At 50.4% G+C, this 25130-nt stretch overlaps 1 protein-coding gene across 4 annotated transcripts in view; it reads left to right on the forward strand.

Moving 5' to 3' along the window:
- LOC139227755 (DENN domain-containing protein 2D-like) overlaps positions 1-25130 on the forward strand; it is a 76853-nt gene that overhangs the window by 14190 nt on the left and 37533 nt on the right. Inside the window, exons 1-2 of one of the 4 annotated variants that reach the window (XM_070858756.1) lie at positions 260-337; positions 7914-8007. In XM_070858756.1, coding sequence (XP_070714857.1) covers positions 7929-8007 — 79 coding nt within the window. In that variant the 5' untranslated portion in view covers positions 260-337; positions 7914-7928. Of the gene's footprint in view, positions 1-259; positions 338-7543; positions 7569-7624; positions 7725-7913; positions 8008-25130 lie in introns of those variants that run through there. The other 3 variants (XM_070858754.1, XM_070858755.1, XM_070858753.1) reach the window with 3 other exon arrangements.

Consider the following 25130-nt stretch of genomic DNA (forward strand, 5'->3'; position numbering starts at 1 on the left):
GAGAGCTCTCCCCGTGCCCCGGGTAACTGTTTGACCTCCACTCTAGTTCCCTCTGCACTCGCTTGCTTTTCTTCTGTTCCTGTTCGAGTTGTTTCTGCAGACGAGTTGTGGCAGGGCTGTAAGGTAACACCACGCCTATGCTGGCAGGGCCCCAGGCTCTGGGCTCGGTTCAGTTTACAACATCACACCTTTCGGGGCCAGCGAGGCGAGACAATTCTCGATTGAAAAGCAAGCGAAGCGAGGCGGGCAAGCAATCGACCATCCAACCCTCTGACAAACTCCTGCCAACACACAGTCAGCCCTGATCAGAGCGGCGCCTGTTGCTTTCAAAGCCCCTGTGAGTTTTCCCCACTTTTGCTGGTAGTAGCATTCGGGAGAGTAATCGTTCATTGCGGGAGACTCCGTATCCGTACACTCCTGAGCGATAATCAGCTCAACTTTGACACCCAGCCACATAAGGAGCGATTAGGACAGGTGGCTAATAGTTTGGTCAAAGAGGTAGGTTTTAAGGTGCGTCTTAAAGGAGGAGAGAGAGGCAGAGAGGTTTGGGGAGAGAATTGCCAAGATTAGGGCCCAGGCAGCAAAAGGCACGGCCGTCAATGGTGGAGCAATGGAAATCAGGGGATGCTCAATAGGCCAGAATTGGAGGAGGCTGTAGGAGCTAGAGGAGGTTACAGAGATACAGAGGGGTGTAACGCTGGAGGAGGTTACAGAGATAGGGAGGGGCGAGGGGCTGGCAGAGATAGGGAAGAGCGAGGGGCTGGAGGGGGTTGCAGAGATAGGGAAGGGTGTAGGGGTTGGAGGGGGTTGCAGAAATAGGGAGGGGTGTAGGGGCTGGAGGAGGTTACAGAGATAGGGAGGGTTGTAGGGCTGGAGGGCGTTACAGAGATAGAGAGGGTTGTAGGGCTGGAGGGGGTTACGGAGATATGGAGGGGTGTAGCGCTGGAGGAGGTTACAGTGATAGGGAGGGGCGAGGGGCTGGAAGGGGTTGCAGAGATAGGGAAGGGTGTAGGGGCTGGAGGGGGTTGCAGAAATAGGGAGGGGTGTAGGGGCTGGAGGGGTTACAGAGATTTGGAGGGTTGTAGGGGCTTGAGAGGTTACAGAGATAGGGAGGGTTGTAGGGCTGGAGGGGGTTACAGAGATAGGGAAGGGCGAGTCCATGGAGGGATTACAGAGTTAGGGAGGGGCGAGGCCATGCAGGGATTTGAACACGTGGATATTAAACTCGAGGTGTTGTGTTGTCGGCCCACGAATCGATCAACTAAAAAACTCAGCAAATGGTGAAAATGTGGAAGTTGCCAGCACATGAAGCGGCTGAAATATTGATGGATTTAAGCGGATATGTAGATATGGGAAAAGGGAAGAGAGGGATACGGGGCAGAGTGGGGAGAGTTCATTCGAGTGGAGGGAGGCTCACATGGAGCTCACATAGACCGCTTGGGATGAAAGACCTGCAATTATGTAATTCAATTCAGCAACATTGGTGCCAAGCTCACCACACCTCACACCACAGCACTGAGAAGAAGCAGCAGTAACAACACGTTGCACAATACACAAACTTTGTGAACTTTGGATTTATAAAACGCAACCATTCAGGGCCAGGGAATGAACGGGATGATTCACCTGTTGCCTGGAATAGGGGAGTGTGAATTCTAGGGGAGTCCTCCCACTATTTATCGGGGACTTGGCCTGGAGGGTGGTGCACAGAGCAGTCCCATGCAATAAATTTTTAAGCCGGTTCATGGGCTCCCAGGCTGCAATTTCTGCGGTCTGGAAGAGTCCGTGTTCCATGTTTTTATTGAATGCACGAGGTTGCAGCCCCTGTTCCATTATTTAAAGGGGCTGCTCCTCAATTTCTGGCTGCACTTCAGTCCCACACTCCTGATCTTTGGGCACCCTGTGCGGAGGGGAGCAGGTAGGTCTGAGGGCCTCCTCGTAGGACTGCTCCTGGGCACGGCCAAGGATGCCATCAGCCGGTCCAGGCAGCGGGCGATCGAGGGGGTCGTTCAGCCTGACTGCCTGCCTCTCTTCCATGCCTACATCCGAGCCAGGATGTCCTTAGAGATGGAGCACGCGGTGTCCACCGCTACGCTCGCGGCCTTCCGCGAGAGGTGGGCGCCGGAGGGACTGGAGTGCATCATTACCCCCAGCAACCAAATTTTAATTTGATTTTATGTTTTTAAGTTTAATTTGTTTTAATTGCCGGGGTTTTTAGTGCCCCCCTCCCCTTTTATAGGGGGCACTTGTAAAATATGTAATTTTAATGCCCTAAAAAAACACCAAAAAAAACCTACAAAAATATAAAAAAAAAGGAAAAGGGCCTTGGGAAATGTTTCGAGGATCCCCCAGATCGGGGGGCACTTGATCTCATGTTTATTTTTGTTTACTCCAAAAGAGTTGTGAATTCTAGGAGGTGGACCATTCACCCTCTCGCAAACCCCCCACCCCGACACCCCACATGATGAAATTATATCGGCCTTTCAACCCCCCCGCCCCCCGCCATCCCAGGCTCTGCTCTCGTGCCACTGGGAGCAACTCTGGGACAGCCCCAGCCACCCTCCCTCCCCCGGAAACTTTCCCCAAGCAGCGGCCGCTCGTCTCAGGCTCAGCCGAAACCGGCTCTGAGCAGCATTGGAGTCGGGGAGGGAAAAAGGTGGCAGCGGGAGACTGTGCGTGAGGGAGGGAAAGAAAAGAGGAAGCGGGAGAGGGAGAGAGGATAGAAGGGATAGGGGAGGGGAACTGGGAGAGAAATGAGAGGGGAGTGGAGAGAAGCAGCAGAGGGGGAGAGAAGTGAGGGGAGGGGAGGTGAAGGGAGATGACGGGACGGGAAGGGGTGAGAGGAGAGGAGGAGGGGCGAGAGGAGAAGGGGAGGAGAGAGAAGGGAAGGAGAGAGGAGAGGCAGTGGAGAGCGGCGGGGCGAGAGGAAAGAGGGGAGAGTGGAGGGGAGGAGAGGTGAAGGGAGGAGACGGGAGGGGGGGAAATAGGAAAGCACGGGCCCGAGTTTATCTCCCAGGCAGGATGCGGCCCAGCGAGCGGCAGCGGGGCAGGCTTGGCCGCGGTTAAGACCGGGACTCAGTAACGTGTCGTGTCGCTCAGCGATTTCCCAAGCAAAGCGGCAGGAAGCAGCTGCTGCCGATGACAGTCGCAGCCCGATGTGCAGCTTTACAGAGAACCTCTGGGACCGCAGGGTGCCCCACATACCTGCAATTTATCATTGCACGGGGCCAGATCGGGGTGGGAACGGAGGGGGTTAATCCCCACATCCCCCTCCCCAGCACCTCGCCCAGAGGCTGGGTTGCCAACCCACCAGGATTACCCAGGAGTCTCCCAGAATTGCAGATTAATCTCCAGGAAACTGCTATAAGCAACCCAGGAGAAAAATCATATAGAGGCATTAATAAATGGGGTTTTATCTTTCTTTGAACACTCTTGTTTATTCGTTAGCTGGCTCAGTGGGCAGCACACTTGCCTCTGAGTCAGAAAATCTAGGCTGACACTCCCAGTGCAGTGCTGAGGGAGTGCCGCACTGTCGGAGGTGCCATCTTTCGGATGAGACGTTAAACCGAGGCCCCGTCTGTTCTCTCAGGTGGATGTAAATGATTCCTTGGCATTATTTCAAAGAAGAGCAGGGGAGTTCTCCCCGTTGTCCTGGTTAATATTTATCCCTCAATCAACGTAACAAAAACAGACTATCTGACCATTATCACAGTGCTGTGTGTGGGAGCTTGCTGTGCGTAAGTTGGCTGCCACGTTTCCCACATTACAACAGTGACTACACTCCAAAAGTACTTCATTGGCTGTAAAGTGCTTTGGGACGTCTTTCTTTTTTATATAAAATGATTGGAGATGTGGGAAAACAAAGAGTTGGAGTCAGGGGTCATGTAGTGCAGCCTCCAGGGATACGTCCAATCAAAGTGAGCCACCCTACCCAGAATGTCCTGGGAAGGCAAGGGTTAAAATCAACCCTACACACTGATACAGAAAGAAATAAAGAGTGGCAGAGCAGCAAAGAGAAAGAGAAATCTTACTTTATTTTATAGGGACACTGCTACAAGGATGGTAATGAGAGAGATAGAGATTGTGGGTGGGGAGGCACAGTGGCCATATTTAGGAGTAGGTGAGATGGAGGAGGTGGGAAAAGGCAGCCCCTGTTCATGGGGGAGGAAGAGAGAAAGGCAGAGAGAGAGAGAGAGAGAGAAACAGAAAGAGAGAGGCTGAGAGGACAGGCAGAGGGACAGAGAGAAACTGAGACAGAGAGAGAGAGAGAAAGCGCGAGGCTGAGAGTGACTGAGAACGGAACTGCTGTCAGCACCCAAATGTAGTGTATGGGATTGCTGACCGCAGCTAAACATACTGAACTGCTTTTGAATGTACTGTACACATTTTTTATATGAATAAAGTATATTTTGAAATTTAAAAAAACAGAAAGAGAGAGGCTGAGAGAGACGGAACAGAGAGAGACTGAGCGGACAGGCAGAGGGACAGAGAGAGACTGAGACAGAGAGAGAGAGAAAGCGCGAGGCTGAGAGAGACTGAGACAGAGAGAGAGAGAGAGCTGAGAGCAGGACAGACAGAGATTAAGTGAAAGGTAGAGAGAGGGATAGATTAAGTTAAGGTGCAGAGAGGGATTGAGGCTCTGTTTGGGAGAGGGGAAGAGACACAGAATGGGGGGAAGTGAGCCCCTGTTGATGTGAAGAGAGTGGGAGTGCTGTGAGTGGACAGTGGACACAGCCAAATTTGTTAGTGAAAAATCCTTAAATCGAGAGAGCAAAAAATATTTGTGATTTTCCAAAGGCTGCATTGAGTTGTGTCTCTCCCACATGTCCAATCTTGACCCGAATTTCAATGCCCAGAAATATCCTGATTCTCAGGGATTTTACATTTGACATTATTCGTGACTGCCCTTTTTAAAAGTGTGAAGTTAATAATACTGGATGGATGAAAGAAAGACTGGCATTTATATAGAGCCTTTCACAACCACTGGACGTCGCAAAGCACTTTACAGCCAATGAAGTACTTTTGGAGTGTAGTCACTGTTGTAATGTGGGAAACGCAGCAGCCAATTTGCGCACAGCAAGCTCCCACAAACAGCAATGTGATAATGGCCAGATAATCTGTTAAGTTAATTGAGGGATAAATATTGGCCAGGACACCTGGGGAGAACTCCTCGCTCTTCTTCAAAATAGTGCCATGTGATCTTTGCACTGGAGTGTCAGCCTAGATTTTGTGCTCAAATCTCTGGAGTGGGACTTGAACCCACAACTTTTTGATTCAGAGGCAAGTGTGCTGCCCACTGAGCCACGGTGATAATATGCAGTGTAAATTTCCTCACTGCCTGAATAATAATCTAGAGATCCCCCAGTGAATCAGACGAGCAGTCCATCCAGTGTCACAAGTAACCAGGCATCCAGCTCACAACAATAGGGCGTTTGTATGTATGGTGTCGATTAACACCAACACTAATCTCTAGGTCGATAGTTCAGCTGTTGCCGATATAGCAGCAGCAGTGGACTGGAACACAAAACCATCAACTTCAACAGTTTACCTAATCGCAGCCAGTTCTTAAACAAACTCCCAAATAACTTACAGCGCCATCATGTCAATCCCCTTCTCATATTGTTCATATTAAACCACTTCATCATTATTCATATTTTCTGCCAACCATTGGTACACAGGGACAGGTGTTGGCCATTTAGCCCCTCGAGCCTGTTCCACCATTTATTTAGATTGTGGCAGATCTGTATCTGGATCTGTCAGGAAGTCATAGAACTTGGACTCTCTCACCAGAGAAAATACTTCCTCTCTATCAACTCCTTCAATCACCTTAAACATCGAAATTGCAACCCGCCTTAATCATCCATACAAAAGGGAATATGAGCCGAATAGCCTTTATTCCCAACATCCGATATATAAAACATAATTCCTAATATCCTGTATAAACACCGTCCCCAATATCCTGTATAAACACCGTCCATAATATCCTGTATAAACACCGTCGCCAATATCTTGTATAAATACAGTCCCCAATATCCTGTATAAACACAGACCCCAATATCCTGTATAAACACAGTCCCCAATATCTTGTATAAACACAGACCCCAATATTCTGCACGCGTGTATCACTATTCCCAATACCAACCCATTGAAGAGTTGTTGCACCATTTACATTATACAAGGTCTGCACCAATCTTTTGGTCCCTGAGGTGGACACTGCCTGCCGGGGACCCTCCCCATCCCCGGGGTCTGTGAGTGGGGTGTCCCCTCCCCCGGGGTCTGTGAATGGGGGGGTCCCCACCCCCGGGGTCTGTGAGTGGTGGGTCCCCACCCCCGGGGTCTGTGAGTGTGGGGGGTCCCCACCCCCTGGGTCTGTGAGTGTGGGGGGTCCCCACCCCCGGGTCTGTGAGTGTGGGGCGTCCCCACCCCGGGGTCTGTGAGTGGGGTGTCCCCTCGCCGGGGTCTGTGAGTGGGGTGTCCTCTCGCCCGGGGTCTGTGAGTGGGGTGTCCCCACCCCCGGGGTCTGTGAGTGGGGTGTCCCCTCCCCCGTGGTCTGTGAGTGGGGTGTCCCCTCCCCCGGGGTCTGTGAGTGGGGTGTCCCCTCCCCCGGGGTCTGTGATTGGGGTGTCCCCTCGCCCGGGGTCTGTGAGTGGGGTGTCCCCTCCCCCGGGGTCTGTGAGTGGGGTGTCCCCTCCCCCGTGGTCTGTGACTGGGGTGTCCCCTCGCCGGGGTCTGTGAGTGGGGTGTCCCCTCCCCCGGGGTCTGTGAGTGGGGTGTCCCCACCCCCGGGGTCTGTGAGTGGGGTGTCCCCACCCCCGGGGTCTGTGAGTGGGGTGTCCCCACCCCCGGGGTCTGTGAGTGGGGTGTCCCCACCCCCGGGGTCTGTGAATGGGGGGGTCCCCACCCCCCCCCGGGGTCTGTGAATGGGGTGTCCCCTCCCCGGGGTCTGTGAGTGGGGTGTCCCCTCCCCGGGGTCTGTGAGTGGGGGGTCCCTGCCCCCTGGGGACCCTCCCCACCCCGGGGGTCTGTGAGTGGGATGTCCCTGCCCCCTGGGGTCTGTGAGTGGGGGTTCCCTGCCTCTTGGGGACCCTCCCCTCCTCCGGGGTCTGTGAGTGTGGGGTGTCCCCACCCCAGGGTCTGTGAGTGAGGGGTCCCTGCCCCCTGGGGACCCTCCCCACCCCGGGGGTCTGTGAGTGGTGGGTCCCTGCCCCCTGGGGACCCTCCCCTCCCCCGGGGTCTGTGAGTGGGGTGTCCCCTCCCCCGGGGTCTGTGAGTGTGGGGTGTCCCCTCCCCCGAGGTCTGTGAGTGTGGGGTGTCCCCACCCCCGGGGTCTGTGAGTGTGGGGTGTTCCCACCCCCGGGGTCTGTGAGTGGGGGGGTCCCTGCCCCCTGGGGTCTGTGAATGGGGGGTCCCCACCCCCGGGGTCTGTGAGTGTGGGGTGGTGCGGCCCCTGCGCCCCCCGGGGGACAGTGCTGATTTCCTGGGGGGTTTCCCGGGGGCGGGGCTGACGCTGTCACCGAGAGCCCGGGCCCCGCCCCGCTCACAGCCCGGAAACCCGCACCTGAGAGCGGCAGGTGAGTGGAGCGGGGTTCGGGGGTGGGAGGGAGCCGGGTCCGGGGAGAGAGAGTGTCTGGGAGCCCGGGGAGGAAGCCCGGGGGGAGAGAGTCTGGGAGCCGGCCCGGGACCGGTCGGGCGGCACTCTCACTCTCCTGGCGCGGGCACCGATTGCGGTGAGTGAGGAAAGTTGTTGGGAGTCAGTGAGCGGGTGCGGTCGGTGGTGTGAGCCATGCTGATTATAACCCATGTCTATATGAAGCGACTGTGCCCGATTCTGATCCTGCTGCTCACAGTGACCTGCCCATTCTTGCTGATACCCTTGGGGACACCGATTAATCGGTTTATTGTTGTTTTTATTGCAGACCTGGAGTGCCGTCATGAGTCAATTCAAATCGGCCTTCCGGAGGAGCATCAGGCGGCTGACCTGGCATGCGGGGCACCAGCGCCCCAGACCCAGTAGGTCACAGGGGAGGGGGAGTCCGCGGTGGGGTATGGGGGGAGTCCGGGGAGTGGGGTATGGAGAGAGCCCGGGGCTGTGGGGTTTGGAGAGAGCCCGGGGCTGTGGGGTTTGGAGAGAGCCCGGGGGTGTGGTGTACAGAGTGGTCCCGGGGGGGGGGGGGGGGGGTGGGTACAGAGCGGTCCCGGGGGTGGGGTTGGTGTACGGGCCGGTCCCAGAGGGGTGGGGTACGGGGTAGTCCCGGGTGGGGGGATCCTGGGATGGGATATGGAAAGGTCTATAAGAAAGAAAGAATTGCATTTATATAGTACCTTTCAGGACCTCAGGACATCTCAAAGTGCTTTACATCAGTGAAGTACCCTGGGAGTGGGAATGAGTGTCTGGAAATAGTATGCAATCACCAGTGTAGCGAGAATGAGGAACATAAAGCAATTAGTATTAGTAAAGAATAGTGCTGGAGAAATGAATGGGGCTGATGGCCAACAATTCCCCTGGACCTGATGGCCGACTTTCTCGGGTGTTAAAAGAGGTGGCTGCAGGGATAGTGGGTGCATTGATTTTGGTCTTCCAGAATTCCCTCAATTCTGGAACGGTCCCTGTGGATTGGAAGGTAGCAAATGTAACCCTGCTATTAAGGAGGGAGGGAGAAAACCGGGAAATGCAGACCAGTTGGCCTGACATCAGTTGTAAGGAAAGTGCTAGAATCCATCAGTAGGGACGTGGTAACAGGGCACTTAGAAAATCATATGATTGGGCAGATTCGACACGGAATTACCGAAGAGAAATGGTGTTTGACAAATGTTTTTTTGAGGTTGTAACTAACAGGGTAGATAAGGGGAAACCAGTGGATATAGTCTATTTGGATTTTCAAGAAGCATTCATAAGGTGCCACATGAGTTATTACAACAACAACAGCTTATATTTATATAGAGCCTTTAACGTAATAAAACGTCCCAAGACGCTTCACTGTAGTGTTATTAAAAAAAACATTTGATACCAAGCCATATAAGGAGGTGTTGGGGCAGGTGACCAAAAGCTTGGTTGAACTTTTAAGGAGCATCTTCAAGGAGGAATTTAGGGAGGGAGTTCCAGAGCTTAGGGCCAAGACAGCTGAAGGCACGGCCACCGATGGTGGAGCATTTAAAATTGGGAATGTTCAAAAGGCCAGAATAGGCGGAGTGCAGAGGTTTATGGGGATTATAGGGCTGGAGGACATTACCGAGATAAGATGGGGCAAGGCCATGGATGGATTTGAAAACAAGGATCAGATTTTTTTAAATCGAGGCATTGTTTAACTGGGTGCCAATGTAGATGAGCAAGCACAGCAGAGATAGACGAGTGGGACTTGGAGCGATTTATCACACGGGCGGCAGAGTTTTGGGTGACCAAGTTTATGGAGGGTAAAATTAGGAGTGCATTGGAATAGTCAAGTCTAGAGATGGTAAAGGCGTGGATGAGGGTTTCAGCAGCAAATAAGTTGAGGTAAGGGCAGAGACGGGTGATGTTATGAAGGTGGAAATAGTGAGCTGAGTGATGATAATGAGGTAGGCAGCTCAATTCATGATCAAATATGACGGCAAGGTTGTAAACAGGCTTGATCAGCCTTACATAGTTGTCAGGGAGCGGGATCGATTCAGTGGAAAGGGAATAGAGTTTGTGGCATTATTATTGTTTTATTGCATAAAATGAGGGCTCATGGGGTTGGGGATAATATATTAGCATGGATTGAGGATTGGTTAACAGACGGGAGGAATAAATGAGTCATTTTGGGTTGACAGGCTGTAACTAGTGGGGTACCACAAGGATCGGTGCTTGGGCCTCAGCTATTCACAATCTATATCAATGGCTTAGATGAGGGGACCGAGCGTCATGTATCCAAGTTTGCTGATGATACAAAATTAAGTGGGAAAGTAAGCTGTGAGGAGGATGTAAAGAGGCTGCAAAGAGACAGACAGGTTAAGTGAGTGGGCAAGAATGGAATATAAGTGTGAAGTTATCTTCCTCACAGCTTTGGTAGGAAATACAGAAAAGCAGAATATTTTTTAAATGGTGAGAGACTGAGAAATGTTGGTATTCGCAGGGACCTGGGTGTCTTTATACACGAAGCACAGAAAGTTAGTGGTCTGCATCGGAGTGCTTCTAAATCGGTGTGCTTTAAACAGTGTTGAAGTTGGGAATTTGGAGAGAGTGGGAATTCAGATCAGAGGGGGAATGGGGTGCTGCTTTTTGCCTTCAATACTTGTAGTACTTTTGTTACAAGTAAATATTTAATTTAATCTATATATAACTTAAACTAGATCAAGTAATTAGTTGCAAAAACTCAACTATAAATTAAGTTAATTAAATACATAAACTCAAATTAATGAAGTAAATAAAACCAGGTTTTATAGGGATGGCAGTGCAGGAGGTGTGCCACAACTGCAGCATGTGGGAGTTTGTGGAGAGCATTGTGATTCCAGATGACCACATATGCAGTAAGTACCTGCATCTCGAGGCATGTCAGCTCCAAGTTGTGAGCTGCAGTCCGAGGTGCAGACATTACGTGGCATCGGGTAGGGGGAGAGTTACCTGGACACTTTGATCCAGGAGGCAGTCACACCCCTTAGGCTAGGGAGTGGTACAGGTCTAGTTCATGGTCAGGGACAGGAGGGTGTGACTGCAACTTAGGCAGGTAAGGGGACCCTGGGTGCAGTGCTGGAGGAGCCTCAGCCTTTATCCTTATCCAACAGGTATGAGGTTCATGCTGCCTGTGTGGATGAGAGCAGAGTCTGCAGGATGGATGTGCAAACTGACCACGACACATGGTCCAGGAGGTCATTCAAATGGGGGGAGTGAAAAGGAATGTTGTAGTGGTAGGGGCCAGTGTTGTAAGGGGGATAAATATTGTTCTCTGCAATCACGACCTGGAGGATGGAAGGTTGTGTTGCTGCCTACTCAATGCCAAGATGAAGGATATCTCCTCACAGCTGGAGAAGAACTTGGAGTGGGAAGGGGAGGATCATAGAAACATAGAAAATAGGTGCAGGAGCAGGCCATTCGGCCCTTCGAGCCTGCACCACCATTCAATATGATCATGTCTGATCATGCAACTTCAGTACCCCATTCCTGCTTTCTCTCCATATCCCCTGATCCCTTTAGCCATAAGGGCCACATCTAACTCCCTTTTGAATATATCCAACGAACTGGACTCAACAACTTTCTGTAGTAGAGAGTCCCACAGGTTCACAACTCTCTCGGTGAAAACGTTTATCCTCATTTCGGTCCTAGAAGGCTTACCCCTTATCCTTAGACTGTGACCCCTGGTTCTGGACTTCCCCAATATCGGGAACATTCTTCCTGCATCTAACCTGTCCAATCCCGTCAGAATTTTATACGTTTCTATGAGATCCCCTCTCATTCTTCTAAATTCCAATGAATATAAGCCTAGTCGATCCAGTCTTTCTTCATATGTCAGTCCTGCCATCCCAGGAATCAGTCTGGTGAACCTTCGCTACACTCCCTCAATAGCAAGAATGTTCTTCCTCAGATTAGGAGACCAAAATTCCACACAATATTCCAGGTGTGGTCTCACCAAGGCCCTGTACAACTGCAGTAAGACCTCCCTGCTCCTATACTCAAATCCCCTCGCTATGAAGGCCAACATGCCATTTGACTTCTTCACCGCCTGCTGTACCTGCATGCCTACTTCAATGACTGATGTACCATGACACCCAGTTCTCGTTGCACCTCCCCTTTTAGTAATCTGTCGCCATTCAGATAATAATATGCCTTCCTGTTTTTGCCATCAAAGTGGATAACCTCACATTTATCCAAATTGTACTGCATCTGCCTTACATTTGCCCACTCACCCAACCTGTCCAAATCACCCTGCAGCCTCTTAGCATCCTCCTCACAGCTCACACTGCCACCCAGCTTAGTGTCACCTGCAAACTTGGAGATATTACATTCAATTCCTTTGTCTAAATCATTAATACATATTGTAAATAGCTGGGGTCCCAGCACTGAACCCTGCGGTACCCCACTAGTCACTGCCTGCCATTATGAAAAGGGCCCGTTTATTCCCACTCTTTGCTTCCTGTCTGCTAACCAGTTCTCTATCCACGTCAATACATTACCCCAATACCATGTGCCTTAATTTTGCACACTAACCTCTTGTGTGGGACCTTGTCAAAGGCCTTTTGAAAGTCCAAATACACCACATCCATTGGTTCTCCCTTATCCACTCTACCAGTTACATCCTCAAAAAATTCTACAAGATTTGTCAAGCATGATTTCCCTTTCATAAATCCATGCTGAGTTGGACCGATCCTGTCACTGCTTTCCAAATGCGCTGCTATTACATCTTTAATAATTGATTCCAGCATTTTCCCCACTACCGATATCAGGTTAACTGGTCTATAATTCCCTATTTTCTCTCTTCCCTCCTTTTTTAAAAAGTGGGGTTACATTAGCTACCCTCCAAACCATAGGAACTGATCCAGAGTCCATGGAATGTTGGAAAATGACCACCAATGCATCTACTATTTCTAGGGCCACTTCCTTAAGTACTCTGGGATGCAGACTATCAGGCCCTCAGGTTTTATCGGCCTTCAATCCCATGAATTTCCCTAACACCATTTCCTGACTAATAAGGATTTCCCTCAGTTTCTCCTTCTCACTAGACCCTTGGTCCCCTAGTATTTTGGGGAGGTTATTCGTGTCTTCCTTAGTGAAGACAGAACCAAAGTATTTGTTCAATTGGTCTGCCATTTCCTTGTTCCGCATTATGAATTCACCTGATTCTGATTGCAAGGGACCTACTTTAGTCTTCTCTAATCTTTTTCTCTTCACATATCTATAGAAGCTTTTGCAGTCAGTTTTTATGTTCCCTGCAAGCTTACTCTCATACTCTATTTTCCTCTCCTAATTAAACCCTTTGTCCTCCTCTGCTGAATTCTAAATTTCTCCCAGTCCTCAGGTTTGCTGCTTTTTCTGGCCAATTGATATGCCTCTTCCTTGGATTTAACACTATCCCTAATTTCCCTTGTTAGCCACAGTTGAGCCACCTTCCCCGTTTTATTTTTATGCCAGACAGGGATGTACAAGTGTTGTACTTCATCCATGTGATCTTTAAATGTCTACCATTGCCTATCTACCATCAACCCTTTAAGTATCGTTCGCCAGTCTATCCTAGCCAATTCACGTCTCATACCATCGAAGTTACCTTTCTTTAAGTTCAGGACCCTAGTCTCTGAATTAACTGTGTCACTCTCCATCTTAATGAAGAATTCTACCATATTATGGTCACTTTTCCCCAAGGGGCCTCGCACGACAAGATTGCTAATTAATCTTCTCTCGTTACACAAGACCCAGTCTAGGATGGCCTGCTCTCTCGTTGGTTCCTCGACATATTGGTCTAGAAAACCATCCCTTATACACTCCAGGAAATCCTCCTCCACAGTATCGCTACCAGTTTGGTTAGCCCAATCTATATGTAGATTAAAGTCACCCATGATAACTGCTGTACCTTTATTGCACGCATCCCTAATTTTCTGTTTGATGCCATCCCCAACCTCGCTACTACCGTCTGATGGTCTGTACACAACTCCCATTAATGTTTTCTGCCCTTTGGTGTTTTGCAGCTCTACCCATATAGATTCTACATCATCCAAGCTAATGTCCTTCCTTACTATTGTGTTAATCTCCTCTTTGACCAGCAATGCTACCCCACCTCCTTGGTCCACGTAGGAATCAACAACATAGATAGAACTAGGAATGAGGTTCTGCTCAGAGAGTTTGAGGAGTTCAGGTTCAAACTAAAACAAAGTACCTCAAAAGTAATAATCTCTGGATTGTTACCTAAGCCATGCGCAAACTGGCATAGGGACAAGCAGATCAGAGAGTTAACTGCGTAGCTCAAAGAGTGGTGTGGGAGGAAGGGGTTTTGATGCACCAGTACTGGGGAAAGAGGAAGCTGTTTTGTTGGGGCTGGGACCTGTGTCCTGGCAAGTCGAATAACTTGGGCTGTAGATAGGGCTTTAAACTAAAAAGGTAGGGGTAGGGGTCAGGTGAGGGGAAATTTAGAAATCTAAAGATAAAAGTCAATGCAATGAAGCAGTGTATCAATTTGTGTAAATATGAGCAGAGTGTGACAGGAAGAAAGAGAGAGTTGAACGGTAATAGTTCATCAGCGAATAAGGTGCAAGCAGAGAATGATGGTAAAAAGTTAAAATTAAAGGCTCTTTATCTGAATGCATGAAGCATTCGCAACAAGATAGATTAATTAGTGGCACAAATAGAGATAAATGACTTTGATTCAATAGCCATTACAGAGATATGGTCGCAAGGTGAACAAGGTTTGGAACTCAATATTCCAGGGTACTTGATATTTCAAAAAGACAGGTGGGATGGAAGAGGCGAGAGTGGGTGAGGTTAGCTGTGATAATAAAGGATGACATAAGGACGAGTTCATGGAATGCAGTTTCCTCGAACAATACGTCGTGGAACTAACCAAGGAACAGGCTATTTTAGATCTATAGTAAAGGATCCTCTGGGGAAGAGTGATCATAATATGATGCAATTTCACATTGGGTTTGAGAGTGAAATACTTAAGTATGAAACTAGAGTCTTAAACTTGAATAAAGTCAATTACATAGGTATGAAGGGTGAGTTGGCTAAGTTAGATTGGGAAATTAGATGAAAAAATATACAGTAGTTAAACAGTGGCAAACATTTAATGAAATATTACAAAATTCTTAACAAATATAAATTCTATTGAGAAATAAAAACTCCATGGGAAAAGTGATCCACCTGTGCCTTATTAAAGAAGTTAAGGATAGTATTAGATTAAAAGAGGCTTATAATGTTGTGAAAAATGGTAGTAAGCCTGAGGATTCGAAGAGCTTTAAGATGACCAAAAATTGATAAAAAGGGAGAAAATAGAATATTAAAGTAAATTAGCAAGAAATATAAAAATAGATTGTAAGAGCTTCTACAAGTATGTAAAAAGGAAGAGAGTAGCAAAAGTAAGCATTGATCCCTCAGAGGCTGAGACAGGAGAAATTATAATGGGGAATAAGGAAATGGCAGAAACTTTAAACAAATATTTTGTATCTATCTTCACAGTAGAAGACACAAAAAGTATACCAAAAGTAGTGGGGAACCAAGGGGCGAATGAGGAACTTAAAGTAATTAATATCAGTAGAGAAAAAGTATTTGAGAAAGTATTGGGACTAAGAGCCGACAAATTGCCTGGACCTGACGGTCTACATCCTAGGGTGCTAAAAGAGGTGGTTGCAGAGATTGTGGACGCATAGGTTGTGATATTCCAAAATTCCCTTGGTTCTAGTATGGTCCCAGCAGATTGGAAGGTAGCAAATTTAATCCCACTGAAGAAAGGAGGGAGAGAGAAAACAGGAAGCTACAGGCCAGTTAGCCTGATATCAGTCGTCGGGAAAATGCCTGAATGCATTATTAAGGAAGTGATAACAGGGCATTTAGAAAATCATAACGTGATTAGGCAGAGTCAACATAATTTTGCAAAAGAGCAATCGTGTTTAACAAATTCATTCGAGTTTTTTGAAGATGTAACTAGTAGAGTCGATAAATGGTGACTAGTAGATGTAGTATATTTCGATTTCCTAATGGCATTCGATAAAGTGGCACATATAGAAACATAGAAAATAGGTGCAGGAGCAGGCCATTCAGCCCTTCTAGCCTGCACTGCCATTCAATGAGTTCATGGCTGAACATGAAACTTCAGTACCCCATTCCTGCTTTCTCGCTATACCCCTTGATCCCCCGAGTAGTAAGGACTTCATCTAACTCCCTTTTGAATATATTTAGTGAATTGGCCCCAACCACTTTCTGTGGCAGAGAATTCCACAGGTTCACCACTCTCTGGGTGAAGAAGTCTCTCCTCATCTCGGTCCTAAATGGCTTACCCCTTATCCTTAGACTGTGACCCCTGGTTCTGGACCTCCCCAACATTGGGAACATTCTTCCTGCATCCAACCTGTCTAAACCCGTCAGAATTTTAAACGTTTCTATGAGGTCCCCTCTCATTCTTCTGAATTCCAGTGAATACAAGCCCAGTTGATCCAGTCTTTCTTGATAGGTCAGTCCCACCATCCCGGGAATCAGTCTGGTGAATCTTCGCTGCACTCCCTCAATAGCAAGAATGTCCTTCCTCAAGTTAGGAGACCAAAATTGTACACAATACTCCAGGTGTGGCCTCACCAAGGCCCTGTACAACTGTAGCAACACCTCTCTGCCCCTGTACTCAAATCCCCTCGCTATGAAGGCCATTTGCTTTCTTAACCGCCTGCTGTACCTGCATGCCAACCTTCAATGACTGATGTACCATGACACCCAGGTCTCGTTGCACCTTCCCGTTTCCTAATCTGTCACCATTCAGATAATAGTCTGTCTCTCTGTTTTTACCACCAAAGTGGATAACCTCACATTTATCCACATTATACTTCATCTGCCATGCATTTGCCCACTCACCTAACCTATCCAAGTCACTCTGCAGCCTCATAGCATCCTCCTCGCAGCTCACACTGCCACCCAACTTAGTGTCATCTGCAAATTTGGAGATACTACATTTAATCCCTTCGTCTAAATCATTAATGTACAATGTAAACAGCTGGGGCCCCAGCACAGAACCTTGCGGTACCCCACTAGTCACTGCCTGCCATTCTGAAAAGTACCCATTTACTCCTACTCTTTGCTTCCTGTCTGACAACCAGTTCTCAATCCACGTCAGCACACTACCCCCAATCCCATGTGCTTTAACTTTGCACATTAATCTCTTGTGTGGGACCTTGTCGAAAGCCTTCTGAAAGTCCAAATATACCACATCAACTGGTTCTCCTTTGTCCACTTTACTGGAAACATCCTCAAAAAATTCCAGAAGATTTGTCAAGCATGATTTCCCCTTCACAAATCCATGCTGACTTGGACCTATCATGTCACCATTTTCCAAATGCGCTGCTATGACATCCTTAATAATTGATTCCATCATTTTACCCACTACTGAGGTCAGGCTGACCGGCCTATAATTCCCTGTTTTCTCTCTCCCTCCTTTTTTAAAAAGTGGGGTTCCATTGGCTACCCTCCACTCGATAGGAACTGATCCAGAGTCAATGGAATGTTGGAAAATGACTGTCAATGCATCCGCTATTTCCAAGGCCACCTCCTTAAGTACTCTGGGATGCAGTCCATCAGGCCCTGGGGATTTATCGGCCTTCAATCCCATCAATTTCCCCAACACAATTTCCCGACTAATAAAGATTTCCCTCAGTTCCTCCTCCTTAATAGACCCTCTGACCCTTTTTATATCCGGAAGGTTGTTTGTGTCCTCCTTAGTGAATACTGAACCAAAGTACTTGTTCAATTGGTCTGCCATTTCTTTGTTCCCCGTTATGACTTCCCCTGATTCTGACTGCAGGGGACCTACGTTTGTCTTTACTAACCTTTTTCTCTTTACATACCGATAGAAACTTTTGCAATCCGCCTTAATGTTCCCTGCAAGCTTCTTCTCGTACTCCATTTTCCCTGCCCTAATCAAACCCTTTGTCCTCCTCTGTTGAGTTCTAAATTTCTCCCAGTCCCCGGGTTCGCTGCTATTTCTGGCCAATTTGTATGCCACTTCCTTGGCTTTAATACTATCCCTGATTTCCCTAGATAGCCACGGTTGAGCCACCTTCCCTTTTTTATTTTTACGCCAGACAGGAATGTACAATTGTTGTAATTCATCCATGCGGTCTCTAAATGTCTTCCATTGCCCATCCACAGTCAACCCCTTAAGTATCATTCGTCAATCTATCCTAGCCAATTCACGCCTCATACCTTCAAAGCTACCCTTCTTTAAGTTCTGGACCATGGTCTCTGAATTAACTGTATCATTCTCCATCCTAATGCAGAATTCCACCATATTATGGTCACTCTTCCCCAAGGGGCCTCGCACAATGTGATTGCTAATTAGTCCTCTCTCATTACACACCACCCAGTCTAAGATGGCCTCCCCCCTAGTTGGTTCCTCGACATATTGGTCTAGAAAACCATCCCTTATGCACTCCAGGAAATCCTCCTCCACCATATTGCTTCCAGTTTGGCTAGCCCAATCTATGTGCATATTAAAGTCACCCATGATAACTGCTGCACCTTTATTGCATGCACCCCTAATTTCCTGTTTGATGCCCTCCCCAACATCACTACTACTGTTTGGAGGTCTGTACACAACTCCCACTAACGTTTTTTGCCCTTTGGTGTTCTGCAGCTCTACCCGTATAGATTCCACATCATCCAAGCTAATGTCTTTCCTAACTATTGCATTAATCTCCTCTTTAACCAGCAATGCTACCCCACCTTCTTTTCCTTTTATTCTATCCTTCCTGAATGTTGAATACCCCTGGATGTTGAGTTCCCAGCCCTGATCATCCTGGAGCCATGTCTCCGTAATCCCAATCACATCATATTTGTTAACATCTATTTGCACAGTTAATTCATCCACCTTATTGCGGATACTCCTTGCATTAGGACACAAAGCCTTCAGGCTTGTTTTTTTAACACCCTTTGTCCTTTTAGAATTTTGCCGCACAGTGGCCCTTCCTGTTCCCTGCCCCGGGCCTCTCCGCCCCCCACCCCCCCCCCCATCTCCCCTCCGTCTCCTGCCTCTGCCTCCCTTTTGCCTCCCTCTGTCTCCCTGCATTGGTTCCCATCCCCTGCCATATTAGTTTAACTCCTCCCCAACAGCACTAGCAAACACTCCCCCTAGGACATTGGTTCCGGTCCTGCCCAGGTGCAGACCGTCCGGTTTGTACTGGTCCCACCTCCCCCAGAACCGGTTCCAATGCCCCAGGAATTTGAATCCCTCCCTGCTGCACCACTGCTCAAGCCACGTATTCATCTGCGCTATCCTGCGATTCCTACTCTGACTAGCACGTGGCACTGGTAGCAATCCCGAGATTACTACTTTTGAGGTCCTACTTTTTAATTTAGCTCTAGCTCCTTAAATTCGTTTCGTAGGACCTCATCCTTTTTTTTACCTATGTCGTTGGTACCAATGTGCACCACGACAACTGGCTGTTCTCCCTCCCATTTCAGAATGTCCTGCACCCGCTCCGAGACATCCTTGACCCTTGCACCAGGGAGGCAACATACCATCCTGGAATCTCGGTTGCGGCCGCAGAAACGCCTATCTATTCCCATCACAATTGAATCCCCTATCACTATCGCGCTCCCACTCTTTTTCTTGCCCTCCTGTGCAGCAGCGCCAGCCATGGTGCCATGAACTTGTCTGCTGCTGCCCTCCCCTGATGAGTCATCCCCCCAACAGTACTCAAAACGGTGTATCTGTTTTGCAGGGGGATGACCACAGGGGACCCCTGCACTACCTTCCTTGCACTGCTCTTCCTGCTGGTCTTCCATTCCCTATCTGGCTGTGGACCCTTCTCCTGTGGTAAGACCAACTCACTACACGTGATACTCACGTCATTCTCAGCATCGTGGATGCTCCAGAGTGAATCCACCCTCAGCTCCAATTCCGTAACGCGGACCATCAGGAGCTCGAGGTGGACACACTTCTCACACATGTAGTCATAAGGGACACCGGAAGTGTTCCTGAGTTCCCACATGGCACAGGAGGAGCATATCACGTGACCGATCTCTCCTGCCATGCCTTAACCCTTAGATACCCTTAACTTGGTAATAACAATGTTACAGTTCACTAACTGATATAAAAAAGAAAAAGAAAAGCTACTCACCAATCACCAGCCAAACACTTACCCCATTGGCTGTGACGTCACCTTTTGATTCCTTTCTACTTCTATTTTGCTTTCTCTCCCGCTGTAGCTGCACCGGTACGCCTTTTATAGGCCGCTCCGACGCTGCTCCCAACTCTCCCCAACTGCCGCTGACTCTCGAGCTCCCGCTTGGCCTTTTATAGGCCGCTCCGACGCTGCTCCCACCTCTCCCCAACTGCCGCTGGTACTCCAAGGTTGTTATGCAAGATAAGGGCTCAAGGGGTTGGGGTAATATATTAGAAACATAGAAACATCGAAAATAGGTGCAGGAGTAGGCCATTCGGCCCTTCGAGCCTGCACCGCCATTCAATGAGTTCATGGCTGAACATGCAATTAGCATGGATAGAGAATTGGTTAATGGACAGAAAACAGAGTGTTGGGATAAATGGGTCATTTTCAGGTTGGCAAACTGAGTAGTGGGGTGCCGCAAGGATCAGTGCTGGGACCTTGACTATTTATAATCTATATTAATGACTTAGATGAAGGGACCGAATGTAATGTATCCAAGTTTGCTGACAATACAAAGCTAGTTGGGACAGTAAGCTCTGGGGAGGACACAGAGTCTGCAAAGGAATATAGGTTCAGTGAGGGAGCAATGAGGTGACAGCTGGAGTATAATGTGAGAAACAGAATGTTTAAAACGGTGAAAAAATACTAAATGGTGTTTAGAGAGATTTAGGTGTCCTCTTACAGGAAACAGAGTTAGCATGCAAGTACAATTAGGAAGACAAATGGCATGTTGGCTTTTATTGCAAAGGGGGTTGGAGTAGAAGAGTAAGGAAGTCTTGCTACAATTATACAGGACCTTGGTGAGACTACACCTGGAGTACTGTGCACAATTTTGGTGACCTTACCTAAGGAAGTATTTTTTAATTTATTCCTGGGATGTGGGCATCACTAGCAAGGCCGGCATTTATTGCCCATCCCTAATTGCCCTTGAGAAGGTGATGGTGAGCCGCCGCCTTGAACCGCTGCAGTCCGTGTGGTAAAGATGCTCCCACAGTGCTGTTGGGAGGGAGTTCCAGGATTTTGACGATAAAGGAACGGCGATATATTTCCAAGTCAGGATGGTGAGTGACTTGGAGGGGAACGTGGAGGTGGTGGTGTTCCCATGTGCCTGCTGCCCTTGTCTCCTTCCAGGTGGTAGAGGTCGCGGGTTTGGGAGGTGCTGCCGAAGAAGCCTTGGTGAGTTGCTGCAGTGCATCTTGTAGATGGTACACACTGCAGCCACGGTGCGCCGGTGGTGGAGGGAGTGAATGGTGGATGGGAGGCCAGTCAAGCGGGCTGCTTTGTCCTGGATGGTGTCGAACTTCTTGAGTGTTGTTGGAGCTGCACTCATTCAGGCAAGTGGAGAGTGTTCCATCACACTCCTGACTTGTGCCTTGTAGATGGTGGAAAGGCTTTGGCGGGGGCGGGGGGGGCGGGCGGTTAGGATATGAGTCACTCACTGCAAAATAACCAGCCTCTGACCTGCTCTTGTTGACACAGTATTTATGTGGCTGGTCCAGTTAAGTTTCTGGTCAATGGTGACTCTCAGGATGTTGATGGTGGGGGATTCGGCGATGGTAATCCTGTTGAATATAAAGGAGAGGTGGCTAGACTTTCCTTTGTTAGAGATGGTCATTGCCTGGCACTTGTGTGGCGTGAATGTTACTTGTCACTTACCAGCCCAAACCCTGAATGTCATCAGGGCCCCCCCTCGCACCCCCCCCCCCCCATACTGGTGTCCGTGTCCAACTCTCTTTCCCCCCCCGCCCACCCCAATACTGGTATCAGTGCCCCCCCCCTCGCCCATACTGGTGTCAGTGTCCAGGCCCCCCCCCCCCCCCCCCCCTTGTCCGTACTGGTGTCAGGCCCCACCCCCCCACGTACTGGCGTCAGTGTCCAGGCCCCACCCCCACCCCCACCCCCGTACTGGTGTCCAGGCCCCCCCGACCCGTACTGGTGTCTAGGCCCCCCCTTCCCCTATACTGGTGTCCATGTCCAGGGACCCCCCCCCTTACTGGTGTATGTATCCAGGAACCCCCCCCCCCACCCCCAGTACTGGTGTCCGTGTCCAAGGTTAACACGTTACCAACCAGTTGCATTATTAGAAAGTCCCAGAGATTCCACAGCATGCAACACGAGTCTGGGAAGATCCCGATTTGTGACTGGGATAAAATATTCCAAAAAAACAGAAAGCGTTTCTATAGCAGCCTGAGATTTTCCGGGAATGTGACGTCACCATGCTGGGTGATCTTCCTGACCCTTATTCCTTGGCTGCACACATACACACTCTGTAACTACGGTCTATCTATATATAGCAAACTAACAGCAACTCTCACAGCTCCCGACCTACAGGGTTTTCATTGAGTAAATAAGGGGAAAGTGTTTCCAGTGACAGGAGGATGGGTAACCAGAGGACACAGATTTAAGGTCATTGGCAAAAGCACCAGAGGGAGAGATGAATGTATTTCAGGCAGAGTTGTTATGATTTGGAGTGCACTGCCTGAAAGGGTGGAGGAAGCAAATTCAACAAGGAAAAGAAAGAACTTGCATTTATATAGCACCTTACACAACCACTGGACGTACCAAAGTGCTTTATAGGCAATGAAGTACATTGAGTGTAGTCACTGATCGAATGTGGGAAACGCAGCAGCTATTTCCACACAGCAAGCTCCCAAAACAGCAATGTGATAATGACCAGCTGATCTGTTTTAGTGATTTTGTTGAAGAATAAATATTGGCCAGGACACCAGAGACAGCTGCACTGCTTTTCTTTGAATAGTGCCGTGGGAGCTTTTACGAGTACCTGAGAGCAGATGGGGCCTCAGTTTAATGTCCAATCCAAAAGATGGCCCCTCCGACAGTGCGGCACTCCCTCAGTCCTGCCCCTCCGCCAGTGCGGCGCTCCCTCAGTCCTGCCTGCCCCTCCGCCAGTGCGGCGCTCCCTCAGTCCTGCCCCTCCGCCAGTGCGGCGCTCCCTCAGTCCTGCCCCTCCGCCAGTGCGGCGCTCCCTCAGTCCTGCCCCTCCGCCAGTGCAGCGCTCCCTCAGTCCTGCCCCTCCGCCAGTGCGGCGCTCCCTCAGTCCTGCCCCTCCGCCAGTGCGGCGCTCCCTCAGTCCTGCCCCTCCGCCAGTGCGGCGCTCCCTCAGTCCTGCCCCTCCGCCAGTGCGGCGCTCCCTCAGTCCTGCCCCTCCGCCAGTGCGGCGCTCCCTCAGTCCTGCCCCTCCGCCAGTGCGGCGCTCCCTCGGTGAAAGACGAATGCAATTGTCGCGTGTCTGGAGACCCTCTAAGCAAAATCAATATTTCAGACCAGAGCCTGTAAAGAGTGGGTTAGCCAGCCCTTACACAGCATCTCGCCCTCTTCCCCACTCGAAGACAATGCTTTCCCGGGAGGGAGCAATGTGCCAGTCAGGATGCAAATCGGCACACGGCATCAAAACCCAGGTCAAATTTATATTTGACACGTTACTCTGGATTATGAGCTCAGATCTCTGCAGTGAAACCAACACCTTCTGACTCAGGCAAGAGTGCTACCCACTGAGCCACGACAGGTTCAATAGCAACATTTTAAAGGAAATTGGATATGTAAGAGAAAGGAAAAAAAATGGCAGGACTGTGGGGAAAGAGTTGTGGGGAATGGAACTAATTGGGTAGCTCTTTCAAAGAGCCTTTACAGGCACGATGGGCTGAATGGCATCCTGCTGTGCACCAACATTCAATGATTCGACATCTCAAGGTTTTTATTCAAACTTTTATTTAAGGACGTAGCTGTTGCAGTAGAAAATGCTCTGATAGGGTCGCCATGATCACCTGATCTTATTGCTGATTGGTCCTGTTGGAAGATAAGCCACACCCAGATGTTTCTCCTGGAATGTGCAATCGGAATCGCCCAGCCCAAGTTCTGAGTGACTTTGCAAAGTGTAAGTCGAGCCATCCTGACTTCAGACCCCAGACAGTACAGAGCTCCGCCATCCCAGCCCAAGTTCCTCCCCCGCCCCTCCCCCAGCCCAAGTTCCTCCCCCAGTCCAAGTTCCTCCCCCCTTCCCCCGGCCCAAGTGCCCCCCCCCACCCCCCCGGCCCAAGTGCCCCCCCCACCCCCCCCGGCCCAAGTCCCCCCCACCCCCCCCGGCCCAAGTCCCTCCCACTACCCCCGGCCCAAGTCCCTCCCACCCCCCCCGACCCAAGTCCCCCCCCCGGCCCAAGTCCCCCCCACCCCCCCCGGCCCAAGTCCCTCCCACTACCCCCGGCCCAAGTCCCTCCCACCCCCCCCGACCCAAGTCCCCCCCCCGGCCCAAGTCCCCCCCCACCCCCCCCGGCCCAAGTCCCCCCCACCCCCCCCGGCCCAACTCCCCCCCACCCCCCCGGCCCAAGTCCCCCCCCACCCCCCCCGACCCAAGTCCCCCCCACCCCCCGCCGGCCCAAGTCCCCCCCGGCCCAAGTCCCCCCCCACCCCCCCCCGACCCAAGTCCCCCCCCACCCCCCTCAGCCCAAGTCCCCCCCACCCCCCGCCGGCCCAAGTCCCCCCCGGCCCAAGTCCCCCCCCACCCCCCCAGACCCAAGTCCCCCCCCACCCCCCTCAGCCCAAGTCCCCCCATCCGCCCCCCGGCCCAAGTCCCTTACATCCACCAGCCCAAGTTCCCCTTCCCCCCCCCCGTCTCTTCCCCTCCCCCCACTGTCTCTTCCCCTCCCAATATGTAACGAATACTGACAGTGTTGTGAATTCTGGATTTCATCCACTCCAGCAATCTTCCTCGTCTCTCACGCACTGAGCTTTCCGGGAAATCGGGTGGGGTTGGAAGAACGTGATTCATTTTCCCTGAGCTTCCCCTCTCTCCCCTGCGATCCCCTCACTCACTCCCCCCCCACCCCCCCCCCCCCAGTGTCCCTCTCTTCCACCTCCCCACCACCCCCAGTCTCTCTCCCCCTCTCCCTCTCTCCCTCCCCCCCCCCCGCCCCGTCTCTCTCCCTCTCTCCCCTCCCCCCCGTCTCTCTCCCTCTCTCTCCCCCACCCCCATCTCTCTCTCTGTTCCACACCCCAGTCTGTCTTCTTCCCCCCCCCCCCCCCGGGTCTATCTCTTTCTCTCTCTCTTCCCCTCCCCCCCGCCCCAGTCTCTTTCTCACCCCCCCCCCAGTGTCTCTCTCTCTCACCCCCCCAGTCTCTCTCTCTCACCCCCCCAGTCTCTCTCTCTCACCCCCCCAGTCTCTCTCTCTCACCCCCCCAGTCTCTCTCTCTCACCCCCCCCAGTCTCTCTCTCTCACCCCCCCAGTCTCTCTCTCTCACCCCCCCAGTCTCTCTCTCTCACCCCCCTAGTCTCTCTCTCTCACCCCCCCAGTCTCTCTCTCTCACCCCCC

Source organism: Pristiophorus japonicus, chromosome 17 (assembly GCF_044704955.1).
Source record: "Pristiophorus japonicus isolate sPriJap1 chromosome 17, sPriJap1.hap1, whole genome shotgun sequence".
Taxonomy (NCBI): Eukaryota; Metazoa; Chordata; class Chondrichthyes; family Pristiophoridae; genus Pristiophorus; species Pristiophorus japonicus.